Source organism: Colossoma macropomum, unplaced genomic scaffold (genome assembly GCF_904425465.1).
Source record: "Colossoma macropomum unplaced genomic scaffold, Colossoma_macropomum, whole genome shotgun sequence".
NCBI classification, from domain to species: domain Eukaryota; kingdom Metazoa; phylum Chordata; class Actinopteri; order Characiformes; family Serrasalmidae; genus Colossoma; species Colossoma macropomum.
Genome location: NW_023494804.1, coordinates 34,606,450 through 34,618,342, shown reverse-complemented (window position 1 = coordinate 34,618,342; position 11,893 = coordinate 34,606,450). Strand labels below are relative to the sequence as shown.

The following is an 11,893-nucleotide window of genomic DNA, read 5'->3' as shown; positions in this document are numbered from 1 at the left end:
AACACATTCAGTGTGGCTTAATCTGAAATTGAATGCCTTTACAGTGTTGGAGACAGGAACCAGGGGTCAAGATGTCTACGACGCAAATAGCCACTGTATTTAGTATCCAAAATGACCAGTGAATCTACACGTTTTCTAAGTTTTTAATTGCAAGTTTTTGTAAAATAGTGGTAAATTCGAATAAATGCTTTCTTTGGGTACTACTTTGCCTCAGAAAGCCGTTCTCATTTACATCTCTGTCATGAATGTGTTTTAAATAAATGTTTTGGCCAAAAACTTCTCAAAACTATCACAAAACAATGTCTCAGGTATCAGGAAATGCATTCACTACCATTCCTTTAAGAGCTTTCTCTAAGGTAGCTTCCAGAAGCATCAACCACTTCAGACGTCTGGTTACCATCACCACCACTGTGAAAAAGTCTGACTTGGTAATTTTCTCTAGAATGGTGCACTTCACCTAACCCACTCTGAACAACTTTGTTTACATCTTAACCATTTAATTCTGCAGAAACTTTGAAAAAAATCTGTGGAATTCCCCTTTAAAACTGAGCATCTTACACCTAAACCAGTTGTGAGGGTGCTGTTGTGTTGTATCGCATTGTATTATACTGTATTATGTGTTTTATGTCACTTTTTACCTGCATTCCTCCTCTTGTGTGGTTCCATAGTGAAGTTGGCCTCAGACAAAAACCACAAGAAGCCAAACGTCGTGTTTCTAAGATGAACAAACCCTCCAATCTTGAAACAGTACTTCAAATATCCCAAACTATCCACGCTGTTTAAACAAGCCGCCATGTTACCTGAGGGAAAGACCACGCCCGCCAAACGAAGCGCCAAGCGCGGGGGCGCGGCTGTGTGCTGAGTGGGCGGGGCGGAGGGTGTGGCTTCCTCGCTCGCTCTCCTCAAAGCCCCTCCCGCCGCTGATCTCTCTCACTTCACCTGCTCGCTCGGGCTGCTTTCGCCTCTCAGTGCGACTCAGCGCTGAACTAAACAACTTCTCTTCGCTCTCGGTGATCCGTGCGGGACGACAGTCGACACGCTTTTCATCACCGTCGTTTTCTTTGACGTTTTTTCGTCGGACTCAGAAGCTCTCCGGCTCCTCAGGTGACTGTAAGCGGGAGACCTCCTCCTCCTCCTCCGGCTTCGAGAAGGATGCACGCGGTTGTCCGTTTCTTCGGTGCCTTCCTCGCGGCGGCGATGTTTGCTCAAGGTAGGCTGTGTGAAAGAAAGTTCGCCTTCAGACGTTTCCACATAACTTTTTCTCCGTTGTATTATGTGAGGAGACATCAACAAGTGCTCTCACACGAAGCAGACTTCCTGGGCTGCCTCAGGAGTTACCGACGCGCTCGTGCCGTCATTCAGAAATGCGCATGAGACGGTCTTGAATTCCCCGGCGTGTTATGGGGAAGCTGTGGTGACGGTGGTGGAAGACCCATGTGTGAACCTTAGAGTAGCCTGCTGCTGTGAATAACACCGCTAAAGAGAAAAACCCCTGTGAACTATTCGCTTCTTACTCGAATGTTCCGTTCCACCTTAAATGGTGCGGCGGTTACTCTTATTCTGGCACCTGAACCGCCTGGGCTGTAGCGGCTGCCCCCTTGTTAAGGTGGGACGGAACGTTTGACTGAGAAGCCTCGGAAATGAAACGTTGTTGTTGCTATCGCTAACGTCACCGTGACCAGCGACTCTGAGCTTTCGGTTTTGGTGTCATTCCGCAGTGAGGAGGGCGAGTGCGAGGCTATCTGAGTCCTCACACTTGTGCCTGTCTGTCGAACCTTAATTTAAATACGTCACATATTACTGGCATCGTTAATTCATTCCGCACACCAGCTCGGTTGAGCTCAGTTCTTTGTAGTTGGTCTGTTCGACTCAAACTCTGACAGGCAGTCCTGTGAGCAAGAACCGCGCGGAAACGCAGTGGGTGTGTGTGTGTGTGTGTGTGTGTGTGTGCGTGCGTGGTGGGAACCCGCGCTGTGTCAGTCATTAGCCTATTGCCTGACTTAGGGTGTCACATGAGTCATCCTTACCAAACTTTTGGCAGTAATCTCTCTCTCTCTCTCGTTGTCAGTCGTCACTGTACCTCCCTCTCTCTCTCGCTCTCTCTCTCTCTCTGGTTCAGAGTTTGCTCTGTTGTGGTCAGACCTGCCCGTGTTGGGCATTTGGGGGAATTCGGGTGGTGGCTGCTGCTTTGTTCAGGCTTTTTTTTTTTTCCTGAGACTTTATTGAATCCCGTCCCATCATAAGCGACCGTAAAATCTCAGCAAAGATTTGCTGATCTGATTTAATCTGTTCGCCGCTACCTTCTCCTTTGATCTGGATGTGGATCTAAGCCACATTTAGGTTACTGTTTCTTGCCTTGATGTGGATCTAAGCCACATTTTCTCTAAATGTGAGTTTAATCTAGTTTTACTCTACAGTCTCGCCTTTGTCTCAGTTGAATGAAACTCCCTCAGCCACCCTTGGGGTGGAGGCTTACAGAAATGGATCTAGTAATGACTAATAGGCCTGATATGACCGGCCACAAAGAATTGGGTGAAAATTGAAGGGCTCACCTATTGTCCTGAGCCAGTGGCTGTGCCTATAGCTCTGTTTACTGATTCCTTCAGAACCCTGTCTGCTTGCTACAGTTTAATTACTGTAAATGCGATATGAGGAATTTCAGCGGAGCTCATCTCACGGCAGGAAAATGAGCCCCTCGTGAGAGTTTTGAGAAGAATTCTTCTTCTCAGCCTCTTTATGGAGCACAATAGTCAACTGTTTAAAATGTTTGCTCAGAAAACAAGAAGCCTTCAGCAGCCATTTATCATCGTAATAAGCATACAGAAAGAGCTATAAATAGTTCATAGGCACCAAGCACTGAGTAGGAAATTCTCCCTGTGCTCTTGCTGTTGGCTTATAGGTTCTTACCTGACAAAAGGAAGGGCGTGGTCCCAGGCTGCGTAGCCTGCAGCTCTCCCCTTCTCAGCGTTGCCTCTGGGCTTAGCTGGTTATGCTGGCCTTGCGCTCTGCTGTAAAATGCATGTCAGGATTAAGAGTGCTGCTAGTTTCCTTGTAAGCCCAGAGGTTGAGCATTCAATTAATTTCTCTCATGCAGGAGCAAAACCTTGGTGCTGTTTGGATTAAAAGCCTCCACTTATCACATCTTCGACCCACACTTCAGTTTGACTGTAAACACCATGACTAATCTGTGGTTTGAATGGCGGTGCTGTTTGGGTGACACCTTTTCACTGTTTTCCGAGGGCCCATTCTGATTTATAGTGGTTGAAGGCCAGTGTTAGTGCTCTGTGTGAAGGATTTGTGATTCGGTGATAAAATGTAGCACATTTTTAAATGAAAATGTCATCAACTTATGAGGCGTAAGCGTTGAATCATGCCTGCTGGTGTTTTCCGTTCTGTTTACGAACACGCGGTTTCACTCCAGTGATGTCATTCTGAATGACATTTGACTGCTGAAGGGGTGAACGGCCACAATAAATAGGAACTGAAAATTGAGAGAGAGAGAGGGTGGAGAGTCAGATTTGGACTATGTGAGGAATTTTAAATTCCATTAAGTTCACCGTGCCTAGATGCAGCTCTGCTGGGAAAGCCCAGCGCCGGTGGAGCGAGCAATCAGCAGAAAGCCCCCCTGTTTCCGTCCTTTTTGCATTTTAGTATGGGCGCTGAATCGTTTGTCTTTGCGTATTGGCACACATGAACTGCTTCAGATTACTGTCAATTCCGATGAGAAATCAAACAGGAAAGCGTGTGTGCTTAAAAGAGCTCTCTAATTAGTATTTGCATATTCATTTCTTTGTAGCAAAAGTATAGAATTGCTTTCAAGTCAGTGGGAGTGCATGGGAAAAAAAAAACACACGGCTCTAGGGCCTTGTACTGCTCAGAATAACTACATATGGAAATCAGAGACCTCGTACGAGTTTGTGTGGCGAAATGGATGCGAACATCAATCCGTCATGTTTATGGTTGACGCGTCGTTTGTGCTGGCCTTATGCGTTTAGGCTATCCATCCATATTTCTCTTCGAAGTGATGAGTCCATTACTGCATTACTTATTGATGTGTCACCAGGCAGACCTAAGGATACTTACTGCCCTGTCCTCAGAGACGGCTTTTACAGTAATTTCCCTCTGACCAGATGACAGATGAGGCATCTGCCTTTCGCCAGGACCTCACGTCTCCTCCGTATACCCTCACTCCACACAGCGTGTCACACAGGGTGTTGTCTGTCCATTGAGCTTGCTCTCGTCTCATCTGCTAATGGATTAATCGGAGCCCCAGTGGGGGGGACCTACTGCCTGGCCCGGCACTAACCGGCCTCTAGAGCTTTCATTCGTTTAAACTGAACAGATTCTATCTGTTCAGCTGCACCCCCACCTTATTTCCCCTCACCATTCGATTGCCAGTCTGTTTTTATCATGTCTATAGTGCCATGGTGCTGTGTGTGAGTCTGATGCAGCCTGCATTTTAGGGCTGTGTTCAAAATATGGATATGGAGGTATGTGAATCTGTACGGATCATGGGGTCGTCACAGTCAGAAGTCAAGTTAGATGAACATTGTATAGTAGGCCAGTTTGTGTGGTTCCTGTTATTTCGCTCAACGTGTACTGAACATAGATTACTACGCAAAAGACGGGTTGACAATCCTCTTCTCCCTGAAAGATGAAAGCTATAAGTACTGTTTATCTGATAGTGACAGTTTGGTGGTCTACTAGGTCTTGCATGATTGGTAGGAGTCCTAATTTTTCTGTGTGAAGTTTTGGAAACTCCTGTTTTCTTGTATTTAGTCTCATTAAAAATATCTTCTGAAAAAGGAATAAATGGATGAACAACTTGATGAACCAAAGTTTTAGAAAGCCCTGTTTTTTTATGTACTTTCATTTGACTTATTATTATTGTTGTTGTTGTTGTTGTTGTTGTTGTTGTTGTTGTTGTTATATTGTCTCATATTTAGTGTCCTTAAAATATCTTTTGAAAAATAAATCGATGAATGAATAACTAAATGGAATAATAAAAAAAACATAATGGCCACTTGGACTGGAAATTTTTAACTTTTGCTAAGTACAGGCGTGGTTTTGTAGGTGTTGCGTGGGTGTTCGGAGTCCCACTTTCTCAAAATCTTTCAGTAATTTTTTTTAAATTCCAGCTTTGGAAACTCCTGTTTCCTTTCACTTTCCTCTTCCTTGTGCACATGAATGATCTCGTATCTAATCTTCTCAGATGTTTCTCCTGTAAAATGAATAACTCAGTCTGACTTGCACATATATACAGTATATTACTATATAACCCTGAACATATGAGCACATACCAAAAAAGATGCTCTGATAGGGGAAAGAAGTGCATTACCATTGAGAAGCAGCTGTCCCAAGCTGACCTTTGGGTACTTCCCTGCTCTAAACTATATGCGCGCCGCAGAAGGAAACTGTCATTTCCTTCAAGATTGCTGACCGATGACTGTTTGTTGTGCCCAGTATAACAAACTTCTCTTCAGCAATCGGCAAACACAGTGAGGCCAACATATTGTTCATTGTAGTGTGGGTTGGGTAATGGTGCACAGAAGCAGCCAGAGATGATAGGCTCCTTGATCAATTTTGAACAGGGAACCACCAGATATTGCATTGAGCTTGACCAACATTTGCCTTTCTACTGTAAAGTCCTCCCCAGCACAGTCAAATATGGAACCTTATAAAGAAAGGAAAAAACCTGCGATAATTCTATCTGCTATAACTTGCCCAGGTTCCTCCGAGACTGACCTGTTTTCTGTTGAGCTGTGAAATAAAAAGAGCTCCGGGCTGGATGTCAGAGCACACTTAAGAAAAATCAATAGCCATCAAAAGAAATCTTCACTGACCACAGCCTTCCACACTTCAGCCCATTGAAGGGGTAAAGGTCTGCAGCTCTTGAATTTTTTCCCACATTAGAAAGTAGTGATTATTGGGCTCACACCTGCCAGTCAGCTGCCACTGGCTCTACTTGCTTTTGTGAAAACGTGAGGAATTAATTAGATACATCCATATCTGTGTGATATAATTAACTGAGAAGAGAAAACCGTATGGCGAGAGGGCAGGAGAGCTTGTCAGGAGGTGCTGTGCAGCAGACGGCGAAAGATCCACCATCAGTCTTTAATGAAGTGTCATTTCGCCTCACGGTTGATGGCTCGGTGTTTAAGGAACCATAACTAGGCTCTTTTGGGCCGCTCTCGCCCATTTACCAGTCGCTAATATAAACGTATTGATGTGAAAGTCGATGGCCAGGTCAAAGGATAAGCATTGATCGTCCAATTATTCTCACAAACCTGTTCTCAAGCATGCACTCCTCGGCTATAACTCACGAGCGCAGTACTTCCTGCGCGTGTCTGGGACCTGTTCAGTTTTAGGAGCTATTATCTGGCTGGCGGAACTTTATTTATACGTTTGTTTACTTGGGATTGGGTTATAAGTCTCCCCACGTCTGAGCCGGTTTTATTGATCAGTTTGGAAGATAATACTGCTAATTGAGGCCTGTTGGGTGCACTGTTCTTTGTGCTGTACCACAGGGGGGGCGAGCATTCTTAGTCAGGATCATGTAAGCTACAGAGACTAACTTGTTAACTGTTTCTTTTCCCTCCAATAGAAAGCTTGTTCCATTTGTCCGGGCGGCATTTCTCCATTAATGTTTAATGTTTGTCCTGGTATTTATATCTGCTTTCAGAAAAAGGTCACGAATCACAGTAGGTGAGGTTTTTTTTTTCTCTCCATCCTTTTAAATCAAATCCTGTCAAATATCCATCTGAAGCTTTGAGCGCATCAATTCAGCGTGACATTCAAAGTCGGCCAACCTTTTTGGCAGCTATGGAGACGTACGATAACTGGTTTGCCGTTCGGAGGCCGCTGCTTTGATGGTGCCTGTGATGTGCAGATTGCATTTCTTCACGTGTGAGGAGGCGCTTCTGCCTGCCGTTCGCTCTCTTTAAGTGATGCTTTGAACCCAAAAGGCCATGACAGGATGGCAAAGTTTCCCCTCCCTGGCTTATAAGTATTAATGGATGAAATGCAATTTTTAAACAGGCGCACATGTAATATGGATGTTCCAGTAAACCTACATTAAACGTGCCATTCTTACATGAAGTGGCTCATTTAATAGAAAATAAATGTTCCTTTTATATATATATATAATATAGGGATACACCAAAATTTCAGCAGCTGGATGGTCAAATATTATACTTTTGGTTTTTGACCAGAGAAAAAAAGGCTGAAAATATTGACTATAACTTAAACAAAAAAAAAAAAATATCAAGGTTAAACAGGGTCACAATGATGGTCAAAATCTAAGACTTTATGAATCCTTATAGTTGTAATGAAAATGAGAAACAGTGATTTAAAAGTGGGGATGCAGATGCGTTCAATCATTCTGAGCAGCTGTAGATCAACAGGAAAAAGTGAGTGGTCAGCTTTGTGTAACTATTCATGGTTTATATAAGGGACACAAGTATCAAGAGGTGGTACAGCACCCAAGAACCTCTCCGCTAGAGGTTGGAAACCACTTGAAAACATGACATCCCACTCAATATGTGCAATACAGCAAAGCAGAAGCAAAAGAGAATGTCCCTTCTAGGGGCTGATGCTCTCTATAGTCACGAACAACAGAGCCAAAATGCAAAGTTTAACCAAAAACTAATGGAATTCATCACCTTCACTGACAAACTGTTCTTTGTTGATTAGGACATTGGATTTTATGGCACATACTGTAGCCTACATGCTATAATAATTCATTTTTACATGTTTTATTTATTGCCATTTTTTGGTTTTGAGCCCTGCGATGGCGGCCTGTCCAGGGTGTATCCTGCCTTCCGCCCAATGACAGCTGGGATGTGTGTGTGTGTGTGTGTGTGTGTGTGTGTGTGTGTGTGTGTGTGTGTGTGTGTTTTGGTTTTGATTTTTGCGTCCTGGATTTTGGCTTTGGGATTTTCATTTCTGTGCGTTACTAATGTAACGTTTAAGCTTTTCAAAATATATTCACTTACCTATCCAGACAGTCCTTTCATGTAAATTAAACTGTTAATTGTCATAAAAAATAACCTCATTTACATATATCTGCCTGTTCAACTTATAGTAGTGTAGCTCCACTCATTCATGTTGAAGTTAAAAGCAGTGTTTCAGCTCAGCGTTTTGAATGAGGCACAATACAGCCCAGCATTTCAGACCAGAGATCATTTACATATACCAGTCTTAAGTAACAAAAACAGCTTGTTTAATTGCGAGGAATAACGACAGTATCGTAAATGCTATCGTAAATAATTGTTATCTGGTTGTTGTAAGTGGACCTCGGGGGGAAAAATCAAAATACAAGAGAAATGTAGGCTGTGGCCCCTTTAACTGCCCATAAATGACATAAAATATGCAAAGCAGACAAAGTTTACTCGCTCATGGTCCACTCCTGGTGTGTGTTTGTGTGTGTGAGAACAAGAGCAAAGCTGTGACCTTTATGGGAATGTTTCCTTTTACAAGGCCTGACTACTAACTAGAGAATAATAGAAGTAGGTCATGTGGGCAGTGTTTAGTGTTTTAATTGCACTCTCCTTTTCTGTCTCTCTCTCTTGCTCTCTCGCTGTCCCACTCTCCCTCCTCTTGGTGTCGGGGTGTCTCTCTCTCTCTCTCTCTCTCTCTCTCTCTCTCTCTCTCTCTCTCTCTCTCTCTACAATGCACACATTCAGCTGAGGGCTTTTTCTGGCTTGCACTGCTCCAACAAGAACGGCTCCTCTTTTTCTCAGCCAAAAGAGGAAGTCATATTTTAAAACTTGAGTACTCTAATGGAATTGGCATTACAAATAAACCAGAAGAGCCACAAAATGCCATGGAAGTCCTTTCGTAAATACCGGGCAGCCAATCGGAACAGTGGCCTGTTTAAACCATAACTGCCCTTTCGTGAATTTCCAGAGAGAACGTGATCCTGATGTCACTATGAGGAAATGTGGACTAAACATAGAAGGCTAAACACAGAAGGTTCACTGGCTAGACTTGGTCTGTGTAGTGGACACTGCTGATTCTTGTGATTACAGTGTCCCTTTTTTTGTCCTTTCTAAATTTACCTTTCCTTTTAGAAAGTGAAATAAAACCCAGTGAGCTCAAAAGAACAAAATGGAGGCTTCTTCAGACACGAAGAACAGCCAAATGAGCGATTAGCAGAGATTTTCCATTGACGGATGAAGTGTAGTCTTAGACCAGATTGCGCTGCGTCTGGAAGATCAGTCTAATGTGTCTGTCCTACGTGGGAGGATAGGTCGATGCCATTTATCTCTCCCGCGTGGCTTATCGCAGTATATAACGCTAATGAAAGAGGGTCAGACGTTATTCCCCTCGCTGCTCAGCCCCATCCACCCCAAGTCCGGAGCCAAGTTTTATTGCCACTCTCTAAATCACGCTTTTAGAAGTTGAACTGTTGTCTCTCCTAAACTGGGTAATAAATACAGCTACTTCCAATGATTTAGCGGTTGCCTGCGATAGGGCAGATGGGCGGGGAGAGAAACTTTGATGGACGGTTTTATCTCTGAACGAGGGAGGGAGGGCAAGTTCAGCTGCAGGTTCAGTAGGACGTTCCAGAGTAACCAGATTTAATTAAAGCCCTGCCAGGGGAAGCCTAATAAAACCAAGCATGAAGGAGTCGTTAAGCTTTCCGTAGTTAACACGCTCTCCCAATTAAAAAGAAATGCGCTTGAATTAAAGATTACACACACAACAGGCCAAAAGTTTAGAAGCTTTGTGAAAATAAACATGAGAATTTTTCCAAACGCTAATAAACAGTAGTGTGTAACGACTTTGGAACCAAAGAGTTTGAGTATGTAGTCTGCAGCGGTAGTTTAAGCTCTACACCAGGGGTGGCCAGCTTTGCTCCTGGTGATTGTCCTGCAGAGTTTTATTGCAGCTCTAATCATCTACGCCTCATTCTCATATTCGGATGCTTCTGAAGGCTTAATGAACTGAATAGAACGTGTTAAAGTAGGAGTGTGTTAATAATTAAAAACGGAGGCCTGTTTCAGGAAGCACATTCAATTAAGACAGGGTTCCTACGTTCCAGCTTCAAAGAAGCTAAACATGTTTCTGGTTACCAGCTTCCTCTTCCGAACCAGGTTTAGATACTCAAGCTATCGTTATTCCTTGTGCACATCAAAATGTAATGTTTATGATAAACAGCAAAACGTCTGAGGGGAAGTTGAGGAGCTTAAGAAAAAGAAATCATATCGTGTAAATGTGTAGAAAGTAAAGCATTCATAACACCAAAAAGCAACGCCACTGTCACCGTGTTAGAGCTTAATGGCGTACTAATCGCATATTATGTATCATATCACATCATCACTGTCGCTGTCGCCAAAAGGGTAACTTCACAGAAGAAGGAATAACATCCTCAACTTTGAATGGAGGTAAAAGGGACAAGATCCTATTATTAAGTCATTTATCATGAAATTTTGAGACAGGAAGGACAAAAGCCATGATGACTGTTAGTGAAATGATCACTTTCAGTTTCTCACATGATTGATGCCACAAACATCACAAAGGGTTAGGGAACCAGCCTCGTGACCAGAAGGTCACTGGTTCTGAGCTGACAGGACATGACTGAAGTGCCCTTGAGCATTGATTGAGCAAGGACACTTCCCTAGGCCCTGTGGATAGGGCTGCCTACTGCTCTGGGCAAGTGTGCTCACTGCCCCCTGGTGTGTGTGTGTGCACTTTCACTAGTGTGTATGTGAGAGTTTCACTGCACAGATGGGTTAAATGTGGAGGTGAATTTCCCTGTTGTGAGACTAATGAAGGGTAACTTAACTCAAAGGTGACCCAAAAAGGACTGGACAGGTCCATCTCTGTCAAAGGACTGCGTCTGATTGGTCAGAAGCTTGGCCCTGATTGGTCTGAGAGCTTTACAATCCGTAATTCTGCACTTAACCTGCCATGGAGCAAGTTAAGCACGCTGCATAAGTTGCTTGTGTGATGTAGCCTGTTAAAAAGTGATACATCGTCATGAGATCGAGAATCCAGTGTTGGGTCAAACTTTTGAGTTAGCTGACTAAGCATGAAATCTGCTTAATCAGTATGATCAATGTGAGTCAATATGGTCAGTGTGAGAGTTGGTTTTCAACAAAACTTAAAGGCTTTCCCCATAAACTAATACATTTCAATTGCAAACCGGGGAGAATGCATCCCACACGTTTTTGGAAATGTTGTTTGAAGCGATAGTTCGGCCAAAATTTAAATTTATCTACTGCATGTGGCGTTGGCTGTTGTTGGTTTGTATCACTAATGCATTCTGTAGTCCTCGCGGCGAGAACGATTATGGCAGGCAGCCGCCGCGCTCAGCTCCTGCGAGGCCGAGGGAGAGACGCATCCTTTCATGCGATAAATTAGTCGCGGCCCCCAGTACGCGGGCGGAGCTCGGGCCCAGCCATTGGAGCGACGTTTGAGGCTGCACTGTTCTAAAGAGAGTTGAAGAGAGGAGAAGTTTGAGCACAGGAGGTTCTTCAGCGCAGTGTACAGCGGACCCCATCGACTTAGCACAACGGGGTAGGAGGAGAGAGAGAAAGAGAGAGAGACTGACTCTATTTGTACGCCTCTGCTTGTTCAAGCAGCCTCATAGCCCCAGGCTACCTTCCGCCGGCCCCCGGAATTCCACCCCATGCAGCCGATGCGCTCTCTCTGTCTCTCTTTACATCTCAAAAACTTTGCGGACAGAGCTTTTAAAAAACAAAAAAGGGGGAATTAAAAAAAAAAAAAAGCTTTTTTATCACGCCACATGGGCTGAAAATTTCAGCTCTGCAAACTTTTAGGATGTTTTGCTGGCTCCTTTTGAGTTTTGAGAACACCTAAGAGAAAGGATGAAGCGCTAGGCTTTTCTGGCTGTTTTCACTCAGGTCCTGGGGCTTTTCTTTATGCC

The 11,893-nt window shown here is 43.9% G+C and overlaps 1 protein-coding gene across 2 annotated transcripts in view; it reads left to right on the top strand.

The window, feature by feature from the left end:
- Nucleotides 1-926: 926 nt before the first annotated feature.
- alcama (activated leukocyte cell adhesion molecule a) overlaps nt 927-11,893 on the top strand; it is a 105,938-nt gene continuing 94,971 nt past the window's right edge. For both annotated transcript variants that reach the window (XM_036594859.1, XM_036594858.1), the window contains exon 1: nt 927-1,210. In XM_036594859.1, coding sequence (XP_036450752.1) covers nt 1,153-1,210 — 58 coding nt within the window. In that variant the 5' untranslated portion in view covers nt 927-1,152. The remainder of the gene's footprint in view (nt 1,211-11,893) is intronic.